This window comes from Pseudophryne corroboree, chromosome 8 (assembly GCF_028390025.1).
Source record: "Pseudophryne corroboree isolate aPseCor3 chromosome 8, aPseCor3.hap2, whole genome shotgun sequence".
In the NCBI taxonomy this organism is placed as follows: domain Eukaryota; kingdom Metazoa; phylum Chordata; class Amphibia; order Anura; family Myobatrachidae; genus Pseudophryne; species Pseudophryne corroboree.
The window spans coordinates 361,153,527-361,174,701 of record NC_086451.1 but is presented as its reverse complement, the minus strand read 5'-3'; the positions used below and the strand labels follow the sequence as shown (position 1 = coordinate 361,174,701).

At 46.7% G+C, this 21,175-nt stretch overlaps 1 protein-coding gene across 2 annotated transcripts in view; it reads right to left on the bottom strand.

The window, feature by feature from the left end:
- Positions 1 to 21,175, bottom strand: part of LOC134949132 (UAP56-interacting factor-like) — a 170,293-nt gene that overhangs the window by 20,700 nt on the left and 128,418 nt on the right. For both annotated transcript variants that reach the window (XM_063937540.1, XM_063937539.1), the window contains 2 exons: positions 12,040 to 12,137; positions 8,262 to 8,346 (listed from right to left, as the gene is read on the bottom strand). In XM_063937540.1, the coding sequence (XP_063793610.1) occupies positions 8,262 to 8,346; positions 12,040 to 12,137 (183 nt within the window). The remainder of the gene's footprint in view (positions 1 to 8,261; positions 8,347 to 12,039; positions 12,138 to 21,175) is intronic.

The window sequence follows — 21,175 nt, the reverse complement described above, 5'->3', positions numbered from 1 at the left end:
GTGTGGGTCTCGTGCGACTCTCCCCAGCAGCAGGTAGGGGGGGGGGGGGTGTCCTACTAGCTCAATATCTTTTCCCCGTATTGAATTAACCCCCAGCCTGCCACGCTGTCACTTGCACCTGTTACACGTGACTTCTGCACGATACCTGCTCTCATAGGTAGCCTATTGGTCCACCGCGGGCACCGTATATACGAACGTATGGGACCCATCACCTCCGATCATTAAACGATGGCACATATGCCTGGAGGTGACAGGTCCTGTACGCTCGTACATACGGTGCCCGTGGTGGAACAATAGGCTACCTATGACAGCAGGTACCGTGCCGAAGAAGTCACGTGTAACAGGAGATGCAGAAGCAACTGACAGCGCAGTAGGCTGAGGATTAATAGAACATACGGGGAAAAGACATCGGGCCGGTAACAGGTTTTACCGCTATATTACTGCTTAGTACATCCCGCCCTCACACACTCTCTCTCTCTCTCTCTCTCTCTCTCTCTCTCAGTTTGTAAGTATAATGTTCATTTTTGCAGGAACCCCTACCCTATTGGATTCTACTGGACAAGTGGACGTGACCGACGTGGGATGTAGGCAAGTAATCTTTCTCTTATTTTTACAGGAACCACCTATTGGATTCTACTGGACAAGTGGACGTGACCGGCGTGGGATGTAGGTAAGTATGTGTGAGTGTGTAAGTGTGTTTTAATAAATCTTTACTTTCACGGTGTGTGAGTTGTGTTTTTATTTGGGTATTTTTTTTGTTGTAGAATTACAGGTACCAGCGGGCCCGTTATTTCCCCGCATGCTGGTACTTGAGGTTCTCCAAGTACCAGCAAGCGGGGGAGTCTTGATGGGCCTTGTAGTTCCACAACAAAAAACAATATTCTTTTTTTTACACACATGACTATCAGCCCGGCACCCACCGCCCAGGGGTGCTGGGGACAGCCTCGGGCTTCACCCCTGGCCCTTGGGTGCCTGGAGGGGAGGTGACCCCTTGATTTAAGGGGTCCCTACTCCTCCAGGGAACCCCGGCCAGGGGTGACTAGTTGGGGGGGGTAATGCCACGGCCGCAGGGACCTACATAAATGTGTCCCCCGGCTGTGGCATTATGTCCCTGGCTAGTGGAGCCCGGTGCTGGTTTTAAAAATACGGGGGACCCCTACATCTTTTGTTCCCCGTATTTTTGGAACCAGGACCGGACTAAGAGCCCGGTGCTGGTTGTCTAAATACGGGGAACCCCTGTCCAATTTTTCCCCAGTATTTTAAACAACCAGGACCGGCTCAAAGAGCCCGAGGCTGGTTATACTTTGGAGGGGGGACCTCACGCATTTTTTTGTTACATTTTTTTAACCCATTCAGACCCTTCTCCATTAAGTTAATGGAAGCCCTGGACAAAAGAATTGCATTCATGCCCTCCTCCCACTTCCTTCCCAGTCCCAAACACTATTTTTATTTATTTTTTTCTATAAAAATGTACAATATACAACAAGTATGATGAGCAGGCAGGCAGTGGGCATTGGCGGCATCGGACTGAGATGCAAATTAGTGGCGGAGGGCTGGGTCAGTTGATGATGGGTGAGTTTGTAAGCCATTGGCGGTGGCAGCGGGCATTGGCTCGGAGGCGGTTTGATTGACTGGTAGTTTATCACTAACCACTTTATCTCTCTCCAAAGCTTAGTAAATAGAGACCACGGTCCGGGCCAATATTGATCGCACCTTTAGTCATCATATGAATCCAAGTTGGCGGAGAAAGGGCCAAATTTGTGCAGCTCCGAAAAGCTCAGCCATATGTAGATGACCTTCGCCAACACAGCCAATGGTTTCCATTAACACAGTTTGGATATGAGGAGCTCAGTAGCTCTGCTGAGTCCACATATAGGGTGTAATTCCAAGTTGATCGCAGCAGGATTTTAGTTAGCAAATGGGCAAAACCATGGCCCTCATTCCGAGTTGTTCGCTCGTTATTTTACTTCGCATCGGAGCGATTTTTCGCAAACTGTGCATGCGCAATGTTCGCACTGCGGCTGTGTCAAGTAAATTTACTAAGTAGTTTGGTATTTTACTCACGGCATTACGAAGTTTTTTCATCGTTCTGCTGATCGTAATGTGATTGACAGGAAGTGGGTGTTTCTGGGCGGAAACTGGCTGTTTTATGGGAGTGTGTGAAAAAACGCTGGCGTTTCAGGTAAAAACGCAGGAGTGGCTGGAGAAACGGGGGAGTGGCTGGGCGAACGCTGGGTGTGTTTGTGACATCAAACCAGGAACGACAAGCACTGAACTGATCGCACTGGAGGAGTAAGTCTCGAGCTACTCAGAAACTGCTACGAATTTTGTCTTCGCTATTTTGCGAATCTTTCGTTCGCAATTCTGCTAAGCTAAGATTCACTCCCAGAGGGCGGCGGCTTAGCGTGTGCAATACTGCTAAAAGCAGCTAGCAAGCGAACAACTCGGAATGAGGCCCCATGTGCACTGCAGGGGAGGCAGATATAACATGTGCAGAAAGAGTTAGATTTGGGAGGTCTATTTTGTTTCTGTGCAGGGTAAATACTGGCTGCTTTATTTTTACACTGCAAATTAGATTGCAGATTGAACACACCCCACCCAAATCTAACTCTCTCTGCACATGTTACATCTGCCTCCCCTGCAGTGCTCATGGTTTTGCCCATTTGCTAATAAAAATCCTGCTGCGATCAACTTGGAATTACCCCCATAGAACGCAAACTACTGTACTCATGTAAAATATAATTTTTCATTCTAGTCTGCACATTGACGGGATCTTATTGGAGCTGCTGTCCCTGCAGGATAATATGGAAAAATAGCCCTGGAAAGTAATTTCTTATTACCGGGATATTGGGAGAAAAACACGGGACATAGGGGGTGATTCCAAGTTGTTCGCTCGCAAGCAGATTTTAGCAGTATTGCACACGCTAGGCCGCCGCCCTCTGGGAGTGTATCTTAGCTCAGCAGAAGTGCGAATAGAAAATTCTTAGCAGTTTCTGAGTAGCTCGAGAATTACTCCTACACTGCGATCAGCTCAGCCCGTTTCGTTCCTGGTTTGACGTCACAAACACGCTCTGTGTTTGGACAGCCACTCCCCTGTTTCTCCAGACACTCCCGCGTTTTTTCCTGGCCCGCATGCGTTTTTCCGCACACTCCCTGAAAACGGTCAGTTTCTTCCCAGAAACACCCACTTCCTGTCAATCACACTCCGATCACTTTAACGATGAAAATTCTTTGTTCTGCCGTGAATAAGTCTACTAAGTTTTGAGCAAAAATACTTAGCGCATGCGCACTGCGTACCATGTGCATGCGCATTTTCGCATTAATCGCTCCGTTGCGAAAATCGGCAACGAGCGAACAACTCGGAAGGACCTCCATAATTTAGAAGCCTCTAATTTGGTTCACCCATCTCAGAACAAAAAGCACCTCTGTTTATATAAACAAAAAAAACTAAATCAGCCAGGAACTGAGCGGCAGATTTATGAACGGTATCGAGACTCTTGGTCGACACCACTAAGCTCGACACCCATTGGACGACACACCTAAGGTCGACCTGAAAAATGGTCGACATGAGTTTTTCACATTTTTTTATTTATTTTTTTAACAACCTTTTCCCTACTTTGCTATCCACTTGGACTACGATTGGGAATAGTAACCTGTGCCGAGCGCAGCGGTAGTGGAGCAAGGCACCTTGCCTAAAGCATGGCGAGTGAAGCGAACCATGCGAGGGAACACTGTGCACTAATGAGGGTTCCCAGTCATTTTTACGGAGAAAACGACACCAAAAAAACAGAAAAAACTCATGTCGACCTTTGTTCGTGTCAACCTTGTTCATGTCGACATTTTGTCCATGTCGACCTATTTGTGGTGTCGACCAAAGTGGTGTCAACCTTGAGTCCCAACCCCATTTATTAAGCCTGGTGAAGTGATAAAGTGGAAGGTGATAAAGCACCAGCCAGTCAGCTCCTAGCTGTCATTTTTCAAAACCCAGCCTGTAACATGGAAGTTAGGAGCCGATTGGCTGGTGCTTTATCACCTTCCACTTTATCACTTCACCAGGCTTAATAAATCTGCCCCTGAGACCTACTAGATAACTATCCATCTTGAAATCTCAACGAGAGCTGGAGAAGGGAGCTAGTCAGGATCCTGACGGTCGGGAACCCAGCGCTCACGATACCGGGATCCAGAAGGACCAGCATGCCACCACAACTTCTCACACTGGGGGTGTCCACGACACCCCTGGAGGGAGATAAAAAAAAAAGAAAACTGGCACGTGTAACGCAGCACTGGAGAAAGGTAATCCTGTAGGGGGATAGAGAATGAGAGACACAGAGGGAGAGGAGAAAGATATTCCTGTAGGGGGTTAGAGAATGAGAGACACAGAGGGAGAGGAGAAAGATATACCTGTAGGGGGTTAGAGAATGAGAGACACAGAGGGAGAGGAGAAAGATATACCTGTAGGGGGTTAGAGAATGAGAGACACAGAGGGAGAGGAGAAAGATATACCTGTAGGGGGTTAGAGAATGAGAGACACAGAGGGTGAGGAGAAAGATATACCTGTAGGGGGTTAGAGAATGAGAGACACAGAGGGAGAGGAGAAAGATATACCTGTAGGGGGTTAGAGAATGAGAGACACAGAGGGAGAGGAGAAAGATATACCTGTAGGGGGTTAGAGAATGAGAGACACAGAGGGTGAGGAGAAAGATATACCTGTAGGGGGTTAGAGAATGAGAGACACAGAGGGAGAGGAGAAAGATATACCTGTAGGGGGTTAGAGAATGAGAGACACAGAGGGAGAGGAGAAAGATATACCTGTAGGGGGTTAGAGAATGAGAGACACAGAGGGTGAGGAGAAAGATATACCTGTAGGGGGATAGAGAATGAGAGACACAGAGGGAGAGGAGAAAGATATACCTGTAGGGGGATAGAGAATGAGAGACACAGAGGGAGAGGAGAAAGATATACCTGTAGGGGGATAGAGAATGAGAGACACAGAGGGTGAGGAGAAAGATATTCCTGTAGGGGGATAGAGAATGAGAGACACAGAGGGAGAGGAGAAAAATATACCTGTAGGGGGTTAGAGAATGAGAGACACAGAGGGTGAGGAGAAAGATATACCTGTAGGGGGATAGAGAATGAGAGACACAGAGGGTGATGAGAAAGATATAACTGTAGGGGGATAGAGAATGAGAGACACAGAGGGAGAGGAGAAAGATATACCTGTAGGGGGATAGAGAATGAGAGACACAGAGGGAGAGGAGAAAAATATACCTGTATGGGGATAGAGAATGAGAGACACAGAGGGAGAGGAGAAAGATATACCTGTACGGTAATAGAGAATGAGAGACACAGAGGGAGAGGAGAAAAATATACCTGTAGGGGGATAGAGAATGAGAGACACAGAGGGAGAGGAGAATGGTAATCATGTAGGGAATAAAGAGAATGAGAGACACAGACGGAGAGGAGAAAGATATACCTGTAGTGAAAAGGAGTTTGAGAGGCTGGTCGGGAAGAAGGACCGAGAGACATGGAGGCTAAAAGTACAAAAGACTTGGTGGTTGGGAATTGAGGGAGACATGGGGACATAAGGGCCCTACACAATGGCAGATAAAATGCACGATATGAACGTTCTCGTTCATATCGTGCAGTGTGTAGGCACCAACGATTAACGATGTGCGGCCCCGCGCTCATTAATTGTTGGTGCCCCGTCGCTTATGCATGCAGGCCAATATGGACGAGATTGTCCATATTAGCATGCAGTGCTATGGAGCCGGGTGACGGGGGGGGGGGGGGGGGGGGGGGGGAGTGAGGAAACTTCAATGCCCCCGTCACCGGATCGCCCGTCGGCTGTATCCGCCGTCGGGCAACTCGGTGGCAGATCTGCCAGTGTGTAGGGCCAATTAGGATTTGAAAGGAAACATTAAGGGGGAGTGGAAGAGAAAGAGATGGGGGGTGGGTAGGGCTTGGGATGATTACAGACAGTGGGATGCCGGCTGACAAAATGCAGGCAGTGTGGTGATCGCTCACAAGGCAGAAAGACCGAGGGGAGTAAATAGTGTAACAGGGGTTAGGGGAAGAGGTATACCTTAGAAACAGAGGTGCAGGGAGAGAGAAGGGGAGTAGGGAAAGAGAGAGATATGTGGGTTTGGGAGAGGCAGATGACATGAGACAAGAGAAAGGACATATAATGACATTTTTTCTGAGGATATATGTAGCAGTAGTCAGACCTGTCTGATGTATGTGATCTTGGTGTGGTGCAATGACAGAAACCCCTTTACTGACACTGCAGCACAATAACAAAGATATATAGCTGACAAGAGGTCATCATCCTGTCATGTCTACAGATGGTTCTGCTGCTGCCAACACAAATACATCACCCAGAGCCCACCCACACAATAAAATAAAAACTCACAATTTACACTGAGTATCCTGACCAGGGCTAAAAAAGAGAGAGCTCTAATAAATAAACAATCCAGGATCCAGAAACACACTGCACAGCTGCATCAACCTGCCTCGAGGACACAGACAGAGTGAAAGAAACCACGTGACGTCAGCTGACCTGCTCCAGCAGGATTCTTTTTTACAAACAAGAAAAACTTTAATCAGTTAAACAAAAACGAACACTGCAGGTCAGCAGATAACGGCTCTGTACTGCCCGGAGGGCTGTTAACGGCAGCTAAACCTGACGAAGCAGGCACAGGAGGAAAGGGGCAGCGGTGAGCCATCAGAGGTTTTAGTAATAGCAGAGGGGAATATCGCCGCCATAGTAGCCTATGGCAGTGCGATATTAGGCACAGTACTTAGCACAGGCAGATAACAGTCAGTGAAAATGCTTTAGTACATGCAGAGAAGCGATATGTACAAGCATTTTCACTGAATTTTTCGTTGTGGAGGCTTATCTCCGTTTAGTACATGGACCCTTAGTGACCTAAATAATGAATCATCGGGTAGGTATCCCTTGATCGTTTGTTAGGTGGTGCACCCTGAGTCAGTAAGAATAATAGCACAATGAAACAGGAGAAAAAGACAACTCTTTTGGGCGCAACCTTTGTAGAATTAATGTTCAAATAGAGAATAGTATTAAAACTTTGCTTTTATTAGTTTTCACGTTTAGATACCGTATATACTCGAGTATAAGTCGACCCGAATATAAGCCGAGGCACCTAATTTTACCACAAAAACCTGGGAAAACTTATTGACTTGAGTATAAGCCTAGGGTGGGAAATGCAGCTCTAGCCGTACACAGCCCTCATACTGCCAGATATGCCCCCACAGTGCCAGATATGCCCTCATAGTGCCAGATATGCCCCCACAGTGCCAGATATGCCATCATACTGCCAGATATGCCCTCATACTGCCAGATATGCCCCCACAGTGACAGATATGCCCTCACAGTGCCAGATATGCCCCCACAGTGCCAGATATGCCCCCACAGTGCCAGATATGCCCCCACAGTGCCAGATATGCCCTCATAGAGCCAGATATGCCCCCACAGTGCCAGATATGCCCTCATACTGCCAGAGATGCCCCCTCAGTGCCACATATCTCCCCCCCCCCCCCCCCCCCCCCCCCAAGTGCCAAATATGCTCCCCCAGTGCCAGTTACAACTTACCCTCCGCCGCTCCTGCGCTGTTTTGTGAAGGAGGGACACGGAGGGCACAGCGCGCGCCTCTCCTGTGTCCCTCCTGCGTCTCCGGCGGCAGCGGCATGTGTGTGTTAAATGAAGTGCCGGTACGTGAGCCAATCACAGCTCACGAACGAGTACTTCATTTAATAGACCCGCCGGAGACGCAGGAGGGACACAGGAGAGGCGCGCGCTGTGCCCTCCGTGTCCCTCCTTCCCACTGACTCGAGTATAAGCCGAGGGGGCTTTTTCAGCACACAAAAAAGTGCTGAAAAAGTCGGCTTATACTCGAGTATATACGGTATATCCTAAAAATAAATAAAACCATGTATTAAATAAATAGTGTTGGATTAATACACTGTTTTATTTAATTTTAGGATATATCCAAACGTGAAAACTAATAAAAGCTAAATTTTAATACTATTCTCTATTTGAACATTAATTCTACAAAGGGTGCACCCAAAAAAAAAGTCTTATTTTTCTCCTGTTTCATTGTACAAAGATTACTATAATATTATACTTTCTAATAGTCCTGATTTTAGTGGGATTGTCCCTATTCTTGGTCCCTGACAGCAGTGTGGCAGATCATTAAGAGGGCGCTGCGTCACATTCCAATAGTAATCTAAAAATTCAAACTTACTTTTCTGTTCCGATTGAGTGCATTTGTTATTTGCTGCCTCCGTCCAACATTTGGCTGCTGTTTTCTGTTCAGTATGTTTTTCCTGCTGTAATAGTTTTAGTAAGTTATGGTTAGTAATATTGACCACAAAGCCTTGCATGCAGCAGGAGGATGTGGTTTAAAAAGGAAATCCAGGAGCAAATGCCTCTACAGCACCCCGAGTGTAGGCCATCCTTCCATCTAACAGTGTTTTGTCAGTTTTCCAGTGTTTGGGAGCAAATGGTCGATTGTCATTTGCTCCCATCCATTACCAGATTTTCATTCCAACCAGCTATATTGGACGGGTTGGCATCTATATACCGGCGCCCGTCATCCCGGGCGCCTGAATGCCAGCAGCGGGGCGAACGCAAAAGAGCCCTCTTGCGGGCTTGGTGGCGCGCTGCGTGAGCCATACTGTTTATTCTCCCTCCAGGGGTGTCGTCGACACCCCAAGAGGGGGAATAGGTGTCGCTATCCCGGCGCCGGAATGCTGAGCGCTGGGATCCCGACAGCCGGGATATTGAATGCATCCCACATTGGACAGTTCATCTGGCAGTAAATTGTATAGTGTATGATTTAGAACATCCTGTCCATACAGATGTAGGACACTGGGGACAGGAGTAGGAAACTACAGTGGGAATATAATAGGGTGATTTTGCCGGTTCCGGTATGAAAGATAGATAGTGTCTAGTTAGACAGTCAATAGATAGACACCATATGTTAGACAGACATTAGGTCGACAGGGTCAAAAGGTCGACATGGAAAAGGTCGACAGGTCAAAAGGTCGACATGGTCAAAAGGTCGACATGAAAAAGGTAGACACCATGTATTTTTGTGGTTTGTGTGGATAGTTTTGTCATCTGGGACCCCCAATTGTAGAAAGGCATACCCTCGCCACGCTTCGGGCACGGTGGCTCGCTGCGCTCGCCACAAGGTTTATAACCAACTCTATGCCGACATGGATAGAGAAAGTATGAAATAATCCAAAAACATGTTACATTAAAAAAAAAACACATTTGTCTATCTTTTTTATGTCGACCATTTTCATGTCGACCTTTTGATCATGTCACCTTTTGACCTGTCGATCTTTTGACCTGTCGACCTTTTCCATATCGACCTTTTGACACTGTCGACCTAATGTCTGTCTAATATATGGTGTCTATCTATTGACTGTCTAACTAGACATTGTCTATCTATCAAACGGATAGGGATTTTGCCATGTAAATTATTGGCACTTAAAAAAAATAAAAATAAAAAAAACACACAGGAAAACAGTCTCACTTCCCGATTATCACTCCCTGTTACATTCCCGCCTATATGTTGGAAATCTAAATGGGTACATATATATTATATTATATTATATTATATTATATATATATATATATATATATATATAGGGATACAAATCAGCCGGCACTCATTCGTGTATCCAACAGCTAGCCCCGGTGCCGTAGTCCAGTAAATACATGTAGATCCAAATGCGGAAAAAAGGCACTCCAGAGGCGTAATGAAATCAGCAAAGTTGTATTAAAGTTTAATACAACTTTGCTGATTTCATTACGCCTCTGGAGTGCCTTTTTTCCGCATTTGGATCTCTATATATATATATATATATATATATTTATTTATTTATATTAACCAGGGCCGTAACTAGGGTGGTGCAGTTTGTGCTCGGCACACAGCACATAGGGACTGTGGGCGGAGAACCGGCACCCCTGCATCCACTTACCGACACCCTCCACAGCGCTGCCTGCTGTAATGTATGTAGCGCTGCACATTACACTGGGCAGCGCTGCAGCTGGTTCCCTTCTGTGAGCAATCAGCATTGCAAGCTAGAGCTCCGCCTTCCAGCTCACTGCAGAGTGAACTGAGTGTAGGGAGAGAGACGTCATGATGTCTCTCCCACAGTATTGTATGAGGAGCAGTGGGAGTCCGGAGCAGTGGCAGTGAGGTCTGCTGAGTCACCCATTGGTGGGATAGGCAGAGAGAGGCACTGGGCTCAGAGGGCTCCCTGTAGCCATCCTCCGTGCTCCCCACCCATCCTCCATTACATTACTCTACACTGTCCCTTACTGTTCTTTACACTCACAAATTACACACTACACAAATAAAAGCCACTGCAGTGCTGCTAGATCTGACAAAGGGTGGTATCCAATTAGCACTGATCTGTTTTCGGCTGATAAAAACAGCCGGATATCGCGATTAATGACCGATGGTTATTATAGCAGTATCCAATTAAAGACCTTTTCCATCGGCTGAAAACGGACACGCGATCATGCGATAACACATGGGACTGGGAATAAATTTCTGATCTCATGTGTTATCGCTGCTCCGGCAGCCCGCTAATTGTGGATCATTCAGGTGCCTGAGGCATCCAAAGCATAATCCCCGATAAGTGTCGGCATTGGGGGAGTAGGGCGCCGCATTGGGGCTAATAGGATAGCCCCCGGCAGTGTGTGTGTGTGTGATATTAGAATAAACAAAGATAATAAACAATAATTATTATTCTTCAATGTAATAGTTGAATTCTAATGCCTTCACTTCCCCCACTGTCTATGTCTGATCAAGCAGCAGGTCTAGTGTTTTAGTGTTTTTTTGCCAATACTACAGTGTGGCAAACTGTGTAGCAGGTGTACTACTGTATGTCATACTGTGTATAAGGTGTACTACTGTATGTCATACTGTGTATAAGGTGTACTACTGTGTAGCAGGTGTACTACTATTTGGCATACTGTGTATAAGGTGTACTAGTGTGTGGCATACTGTATAGCAGGTGTTCTACTGTGTGGCCTACTGTGTATAAGGTGTAGTACTGTTTGGCAGACTGTGTATAAGGTGTAGTACTGTGTGGCGTACAGTGTATAAGGGGTACTACTGTGTGGCATACTGTTTAGCAGGTGTACAACTGTTTGGCATACTGGGTATAAGTTGTACTACTGTGTGGCGTACTGTGTACCATACGGTATAGAAGGTGGCCTACTGTGTATAAGGTGTACCTCTGTGCAGCCTACTGTGTAAAAGGTGTACATCTGGGCGGCATACTATGTATAAGGTGTACCTCAGGGCGGCATACTATGTATAAGGTGTACCACTGTGCGCCATACTGTGTATAAGGTGTACCACTGTGCGCCATACTGTGTATAAGGTGTACCACTGTGCGGCATACTGTGTATAATGTGTATCACTGTACGGCATACTGTATATAAGGTGCATCACTGTGCGTCATACTGTGTTTAAGGTGTACTACTTTGTGGCCTACTGTGTGTAAGATGTACTACTGTGTGGCCTACTGTGTGTAAGGTGTACTACTGTGTGGAGTACTGTGAATAAGATGTACACCATGTGGCATAATGTGTAGCAGGTGTACTACTGTTTGACGTACTGTGTGTAAGTATACTATTTTGACATAATGTGTATAAGGAGTACTACAGTGGTGTAACATGTATGAGCAGTAATACTGGGTGGCATACTGTGTATAAGGGGTGCTACTGTGGCATAACGTGAATAAATCACATTACTGTGTGATGTATCGTGAAAAAGGGGCACAAATTTGTGGCGTGACCAAGCCCTTTTCCTGCAAGACCATGCCACCTTTTGCTCTGACTTTTACAGTTTTAGGCATGCAGTCCTATATTACAAAATGTACAGTATTACACGCCAACTAGTACAGTGCTGAGTATGCATCAGCCCTATGGTGCTATATACTGTCCAATATGTAGAATGGGTTCTTTTATACACAAAATACATAATTTGCACTTACCTCCTTGTTAATACCTGCACCGGAACATTTCTTGTCCTGTAATTATTTTTGTTCTGTTGGCCCCTCTGAGACTGCTGTTGTCCCCTGTTCCCAGAATTCTGTAAAAGGATCAAATGATAGAGCAGCAAAGTAGTATTTAGGCCGGGGAATACAGCCATTTTCATAGCAAGAAGTGGACAGTTAATGTACACTGCTTAATTTTTAGAACTTGCGTTGGCTAGACTGACATTTACTATGCATTATACTTTATTGTAAGTACAACTGAGTACGCCATATACATCACAGGATGTACAGTGAACACAGAGGCAATGGGGGTAGGGGGGCAACAATGATAAAATGTCCTACCGTATGCTTGTACACAAGTGTAAGTGTACTCTTTTTCTCTATCGTCCTAGTGGATGCTGGGGTTCCTGAAAGGACCATGGGGAATAGCGGCTCCGCAGGAGACAGGGCACAAAAAGTAAAGCTTTAGGATCAGGTGGTGTGCACTGGCTCCTCCCCCTATGACCCTCCTCCAAGCCAGTTAGATTTTGTGCCCGGCCGAGAAGGGTGCAATTCTAGGTGGCTCTCATAAAGAGCTGCTTAGAGAGTTTAGCTTAGGTTTTTTATTTTACAGTGATTCCTGCTGGCAACAGGATCACTGCAACGAGGGACAGAGGGGAGAAGAAGTGAACTCACCTGCGTGCAGGATGGATTGGCTTCTTGGCTACTGGACATGAAGCTCCAGAGGGACGATCACAGGTACAGCCTGGATGGTCACCGGAGCCACGCCGCCGGCCCCCTCACAGATGCTGAAGCAAGAAGAGGTCCAGAATCGGCGGCTGAAGACTCCTGCAGTCTTCTTAAGGTAGCGCACAGCACTGCAGCTGTGCGCCATTTTCCTCTCAGCACACTTCACACGGCAGTCACTGAGGGTGCAGGGCGCTGGGGGGGGGCGCCCTGGGAGGCAAATGAAAACCTTTAAAAAGGCTAAAAATACCTCACATATAGCCCCAGAGGCTATATGGAGATATTTACCCCTGCCTAAATGTACTAAATAGCGGGAGACGAGCCCGCCGGAAAAGGGGCGGGGCCTATCTCCTCAGCACACGGCGCCATTTTCTGTCACAGCTCCGCTGGTCAGGAAGGCTCCCAGGTCTCTCCCCTGCACTGCACTACAGAAACAGGGTATAACAGAGAGGGGGGGCAAAATAAATGGCTATATATATATTAATATAAAAGCAGCTATAAGGGAGCACTTAATCATAAGGCTATCCCTGTCATATATAGCGCTTTTTGGTGTGTGCTGGCAGACTCTCCCTCTGTCTCCCCAAAGGGCTAGTGGGTCCTGTCTTCGTATAGAGCATTCCCTGTGTGTCTGCTGTGTGTCGGTACGTGTGTGTCGACATGTATGAGGACGATATTGGCGTGGAGGCGGAGCAATTGCCTGTAATGGTGATGTCACTCTCTAGGGAGTCGACACCGGAATGGATGGCTTATTTAGGAAATTACGTGATAATGTCAACACGCTGCAAAGTCGGTTGACGACATGAGACGGCCGACAAACAATTAGTACGGTCCAGACGTCTCAAAAACACCGTCAAGGGTTTTTAAAACGCCCGTTTACTTTAGTCGGTCGACACAGACACAGACAGGGACACTGAATCCAGTGTCGACGGTGAATAAACAAACGTATTCCTTATTAGGGCCACACGTTAAAGGCAATGAAGGAGGTGTTACGTATTTCTGATACTACAAGTACCACAAAAGAGGGTATTATGTGGGATGTGAAAAAACTACCATAGTTTTTCCTGAATCAGATAAATTAAATAAAGTGTGTGATGATGCGTGGGTTCCCCCCGATAGAAAATTATGGGCGGTATACCCTTTCCCGCCAGAAGTTAGGGCGCGTTGGGAAACACCCCTTAAGGTGGATAAGGCGCTCACACGCTTATCAAAACAAGTGGCGGTACCGTCTATAGATAGGGCCGTCCTCAAGGACCAGCTGACAAGGCTGGAAAATATAATAAAAAGTATATACACACATATTGGTGTTATACTGCGGCCAGCGATCGCCTCAGCCTGGATGTGCAGAGCTAGGGTGGCTTGGTCGGATTCCCTGACTAAAAATATTGATACCCTTGACAGGGACAGTATTTTATTGACTATAGAGCATTTCTATATATGCGAGATGCACAGAGGGATATTTGCACTCTGGCATCATGAATAAACGCGATGTCCATAACTGCCAGAAGATGTTATGGACACGACAGTGGTCAGGTGATGCAGATTCCAAACGGCACAGTATGGCCGTATAAAGGAAGAGGACTTGTTTGGGGTCGGTCCATCGGACCTGGTGGTCACGGCAACTGCTGGAAAATCCACCGTTTTTTACCCTAAGTCACATCTCTGCAGAAAAAGACACCGTCTTTTCAGCCTCAGTCCTCTCGTCCCTATAAGATCATATCTGCCCAGGGATAGAGGAAAGGGAAGAAGACTGCAGCAGGCAGCCCATTCCCAGGAACAGAAGCGTTCCACCGCGTCTGACAAGTTCTCAGCATGGCGCTGAGACCGTACAGGACCCCTGGATCCTACAAGTAGTATCCCGGGGGTACAGATGGGAATGTCGAGACGTTTCCCCTTCGCAGGCTCCTGAAGTCTGCTTTACCAAGTCTCCCTCCGACAAGGAGGTAGTATGGGAAAAAATTCACAAGCTGTATTCCCAGCAGGTGATAATTAAATTACCCCTCCTACTACAGAAAAGGGGTATTATTCCACACTATATTGTGGTACTGAAGCCAGAAGGCTAGGTGAGACTTATTCTAAAAATTTTTTTTTGTACACTTACAAAGGTTCAAATTAAGATGAAGTCACTCAGAGCAGTGATAACGAACCAGGAAGAAGGGGACTATATAGTGTCCCGGGACATCAGGGATGCTTACCTCTATGTCCCAAATTTGCCCTTCTCACTAAGGGTACCTCAGGTTCGTGGTGCAGAACTGTCACTATCAGTTTCAGACGCTGCCGTTTGGATTGTCCACGGCACCCCGGGGTCTTTACCAAGGTAATGGCCGAAATGATGATTCTTCTTCGAAGAAAAGGCGTCTTAATTATCCCTTACTTGGACGATCTCCTGATAGGGGCATAGTCCAGGGAACAGTTGGAGGTCGGAGTAGCACTATCTCGGATACTGCTACAATCAGCACGGGTGGATTCTAAATATTCCAAAATCGCAGCTGATCCCGACGACACGTCTGCTGTGCCTAGGGATGATTCTGGACACAGTCCAGAAAAAGGTGTTTCTCCCGGAAGAGAAAGCCAGGGAGTTATCCGAGCAAGTCAGGAACCGCCTAAAAACAGTGCATCATTGCACAAGGGTCCTGGTAAAAATGGTGGCTTCCTACGAAGCAATTCCATTCGGCAGATTTCACGTAAGAACTTTTCAGTGGGATCTGCTGGACAAATGGTCCGGATCGCATCTTCAGATGCATCAGCGGATAACCCAATATCCAAGGACAAGGGTGTCTCTCCTGTGGTGGTTATAGAGTGCTCATCTTCTAGAGGGCCGCAGATTCGGCATTCAGGATTGGATGCTGGTAACCACGGAGCCCAGCCTGAGAGGCTGGGGAGCAGTCACACAAGGGAAAAATTTCCAGGGAGTGTGATCAAGTATGGAGACTTTTCTCCACATAAATATACTGGAGCTAAGGGTAAATTTATAATGCTCTAAGCTTAGCAAGACCTCTGCTTCAAGGTCAGCCGGTATTGATCCAGTGGGAAAAACATCACGGCAGTCGCCCACGTAAACAGACAGGGCGACACAAGAAGCAGGAGGGCAATGGCAGAAACTGCAAGGACTTTTCGCTGGGCGGAAAATCATGTGATAACACTGTCAGCAGTTTTTCATCCCGGGAATGGAAACTGGGAAGCAGACTTCCTCAGCACGACCTCCACCCGGGAGAGTGGAAACTTCATTGAGAAGTTTTTTCCACATGATTGTAAACCGTTGGGAAATACCAAAGGTGGACATGATGGCGTCCCGTCTGAACAAAAAACGGGACAGGTATTGCGCCAGGTCAAGAGACTCTCAGGCAATAGATGTGGACGTTCTGGTAACACCGTGGGTGTACCAGTCGGTGTATGTGTTCCCTCCTCTGCTTCTCATACCTAAGGTGCTGAGAATTATAAGACGTAGAGGAGTAAGAACTATACTCATGGCTCCGGATTGGCCAAGAAGGACTTGGTACCCGGAACTTCAAGAGATGCTTACAGAGGTCTTATGGCCTCTGCCGCTAAGAAGGGACTTGCTTCAGCAAGTACCATGTCTGTTCCAAGACTTACCGCAGCTGCGTTTGTCGGCATGGCGATGGAAAGCCAGATCCTAAGGGAAAAAAGGCATTCCGGAAGAGGTCATTCCTACCCTGGTCAAAGCCAGAAAGGAGGTGACTGCACAACATTATCACCACGTGTGGCGAAAATATGTTGCGTGGTGTGAGGCCAGGAAGGCCCCACAAAGAAATTTCAACTCGGTCGTTTCCTGCATTTCCTGCAAACAGGAGTGTCTATGGGCCTCAAATTGGGGTCCATTAAGGTTCAAATTCGGCCCTGTAAATTTTCTTCCAGAAAGAATTGGCTTCAGTTCCTGAAGTCCAGAAGTTTGTCAAGGGAGTATTGCATATACAAACCCCTTTTTTTTTGTGCCTCCAGTGGCACTGTGGGATCTCAACGTAGTTCTGGGATTCCTCAAATCACATTGGTTTAAAACCAGTCAAATATGTGGATTTGAAGCATCTCACATAAAAAGTGACCATGCTCTTGGCCCTGGCCTGGACCAGGCGAGTGTCAAATTGGTGGTTTTTTCTCAAAAAAGCCCATATCTGTTTGTCCATTCGGACAGGGCAGAGCTGCGGACTCGTCCCCAGTTCTCTCCCTAAGGTGGTGTCAGTGTTTCACCTGAACCAGCTTATTGTGGTGCCTTGCACCTACTAGGGACTTGGAGGACTCCAAGTTGCTAGAAGTTGTCAGGGCCCTGAAAATATGTTCCAGGACAGCTGGAGTCAGAAAATCTGACTCGCTGTTTATACTGTATGCACCCAACAAGTTGGGTGCGCCTGCTTCTAAGCAGTCGATTGCTCGTTGGATTTGTAACACAATTCAACTTGCACATTCTGAGGCAGGCCTGCCACAGTCTAAATCGGTTAAGGCCCATTCCACAAGGAAGGTGGGCTCATCTTGGGCGGCTGCCCGAGAGGTCTCGGCATTACAACTCTGCCGAGCAGATACGTGGTCAGGGGAGAACACGTTTGTAAAATTCTACAAATTTGATATCCTGGCAAAAGAGGACCTGGAGTTCTCTCATTCGGTGCTGCAGAGTCTTCCGCACTCTCCCGCCCGTTTGGGAGCTTTGGTATAATCCCCATGGTCCTTTCAGGAACCCCAGCATCCACTAGGACGATAGAGAAAATAAGAATTTACTTACCGATAATTCTATTTCTCGGAGTCCGTAGTGGATGCTGGGCGCCCATCCCAAGTGCGGATTATCTGCAATACTTGTACATAGTTACAAAAATCGGGTTATTATTGTTGTGAGCCATCTTTTCAGAGGCTCCGCTGTTATCATACTGTTAACTGGGTTTAGATCACAAGTTGTACGGTGTGATTGGTGTGGCTGGTATGAGTCTTACCCGGGATTCAAAATTCCTCCCTTATTGTGTACGCTCGTCCGGGCACAGTACCTAACTGGCTTGGAGGAGGGTCATAGGGGGAGGAGCCAGTGCACACCACCTGATCCTAAAGCTTTACTTTTTGTGCCCTGTCTCCTGCGGAGCCGCTATTCCCCATGGTCCTTTCAGGAACCCCAGCATCCACTACGGACTCCGAGAAATAGAATTATCGGTAAGTAAATTCTTATTTTTCCACTTTAACATGTAGCTCCTCCATAATTAAAGGGACGTTCCTTTTAGTGAGTTTAGTTATAGTTATAAAGTACAAATATCAGATTCATCCACTTAGTGGTCTTTTTCATACTGCCCCAGGAACTGTATCACACCTAGTTATTTGTAACCAGAGGTATTATGTGCTAAAAGTTGCTAATTAATAAATTACATACAGCAAGATCTCCAAAAAATAGGATGTTTTATCACGTTAAAACAAAGTGTGACCATGTGCTATGCATGGAATCATTCACAGGGAGCCATGGCAGGGGGGTGTCTGTGATCGGCGACCACAATGTAAGAACCCCATACCTGTGCATGTCAAGAAGTGTCCAGAAGTCACAAGTCAGTATCGCAGTTACCCTACATGTCAGAGCAATACATTAGTCACTGAGAGGACACACAGCCCTGTGAAGCAAGTGTGATGGCCCAGTTAAAAGGGAATAAGCTAACAAAATCATAGTTAGCCCCCATGTGTAATAACCCCAGCTGCTAAAACTGCACAATATCAGTTGTTGAGAAGTTCAGAGCGCAGTATAGCGGGGATCTAATCACAGCACACAGAGGAATCAGTAAGGATCCGAAGTCTGAGCAGTGAAGTTGGAGCTGAGGAGACTCCATTCTCAGGGGTACGAACCAGACCAGAAGTGTTGAGACAGTATACACTAACCGCACCAGTCATTAGTAGAACCAGTATATGCTCTTAAAAACTCAGAAATGTGAGGAATGAGGACCACAGCAAGAGTTGTTGCATATGTAGCAGAGATACCATATTAAAGTTATGTAATTTCAGTGATATCTACCTTGTGATAAACTTTGACCCGGGTCCATCATTACGCTATATGTGCACCAACAGTCTTAGGACTATAGGGCTAATTCAGAGCTGATCGCTGCTGTGCGTTTTCGCACAGCAGCGATCAGGTCTGAACTGTGCATGCGCTGGCGCCGCAGTGCACCGGCGCATGCCAGACAGCCGACTGCTGTCTTAGCCCTGTGATCGGCTCTGCCTGATTGACAGACAGGTGCGGTCGCTGGGCGGGAGGGGTTGGGCCGGAGGCGTTTGGCCGCCGTTTAGGGGGCGCGGTCCGCTGTGCGATGCTTTTGTACTTGTGCCGGGGAAGGGGTCAGGCCGGACATGCGGGGTGGACTAGCCCTGTGCTGGGCGTCCCCCCACATGTCTGAAGACTGATTGTAGATATGCTCAATTTTGCACATCTATGATCAGGTCTGAATTGGGCCCTATGTCATTCTGATATATGCAATTTGAATGCAGTTTTTGATGATGCATTAACTATTTAAGTGTGAGTATATGTAGCAAGTAACAGGGTAACTGCAGATTATGGTTTATTACTACTGTAGCAGGGGTGGATAGGAATGGAAAACTAGCCCAGTAAAATTATGGAAGCAGCCCTAATGGGGGCGGGGGTGTTGAGGTGGTGTGGTCTGTTGAGGGGGGAATCCCTTCTCATAGCACCTGATTGTCAGTTGAACGTAGTTGCGGCCTTCCTTGCGTCTTTTGCTGCAGTTGTGTCAGTGACTTTATGCCAATGCTTCTACAATGCCCTTCCCTGGTGTACATCAGTGTGTCCAAATATGTAAGAACTGACTTTCAGTGTCTACAGACGCTGCAGTCATGCTTTGTGCATATTTAGACGCCACCATCAGTTTCATTATTGAAACTTTCACCAACCCTATGCTTGGTGCAGATCATCTGTCGGAGTATGTTCTCCAGTGTGAGTGATTCAGCGTCACTGTACACAAAAACACATTTCAGCAACACATCCTACTATGTTACATCTGCATCTGCTTAGCCAACCACCTGTAACCACCTAGGAATGCCCAACACATTTTGAATACAATTCTTGGTGCGTGCATCTGAATCAGCACTGTCATCATGGAGACGCACGTGTTGTACAGATTAGATAAATGCGCAGACAAAAAATGCTGCACTTGAAAAAAGAGTGTACTCCCACAGGAAAGAGCACACTCATTGCCCCTCACAGAAGAAAAACACATTGGCCCGCATAAAAAACAATAAAACATACTGACTCCTGACAGGAAAATAAACAAACACACTGACCCCCACAGGGGGAAAAACACACTAGCCCCGCACAGGAAAGAAATAAAAAACATTGTCCCCCACAGGAAGAAACACATACATTGGCCCCCACAGGAAGAAAACAAGCAAACACATTGGCCCCGACATGAAAAAAAAAAAAAAAAACATTGGCTCCAACAGGAAAAATTAAACGTACAGAATTGCCCCAGTCACCAATTTAAGACTGAACTATCAGGAGTTGTAGATTATTGTGATCACTGCGGTGCCTGGGATGGCAACATTACCAGTGTATGCAACCTGGGGTTGGGGCTGATAGTAGTGTATGGTGTATGGTGTCTATGGGGCCGGAGGGCTAGGGTGGGTAGTGTATGTAACTGGGGCCAGGGAGTAAGGGGTATTGTGGTGGTAGAGAAGATAATATATGTCCCTTGGCTGGTGGGATAATGTATGTCTAGGGTGCTAGGGGTAGCGTGGGGAGTGTATGTCTCTGGGACTGGGTGTAGTTAAGGTCTAGAGAGTTGGGAGGAGGGACTTAGTATCAGACACATTGCACTATGTATCTCTTTCTCTCACTTTATCTCTCCTCCTTTTTTTTCTCCTCTCTCCCACTTTCCTCCCTCCTCCTTAAATCTCTCAGCTCCTTCTAATGTGTGTACGGAGCTGCGATGAGCGATGTTCACGATGTGACATTGCTCACATCCCCAACAGCAGCGGCAGTGGCTCAGGGCGAAATCTGGTATGGAGAATACAGCTCCTATATTTAAAAGACCTAGCAGGTTTGATCCTGTTTCAAACAACTCAAGTTTGAAAACGTTCTTGAGAATGGTTGACAGGGATAGTCGTGAATCACTAGCACAGGCCAATACCTTTGACAACTTGAGTAATGCTGAAAGGTTGGCAGTTAAGACCCTAAAAAAGGACACTTCAGATGTTATCAGAAGTGCCGATAAAGGTGCGGCAGTGGTCCTGCAAGACTTTGCTCTATATGACAAGGAGATTAGAAACAGCTGGCTGATTATGGCACTTACAGACGGGTTGACTTTAGCCCAGTTGTGAGATTTAAGAAGCAGGTTGATGATTTGCGGATGATGAGTGTGACCCAGGGGTGGATCAGTGAGGATGTTGCACTTCCATTAACAGTTGACTTTCCTATTTGTCCAATCCT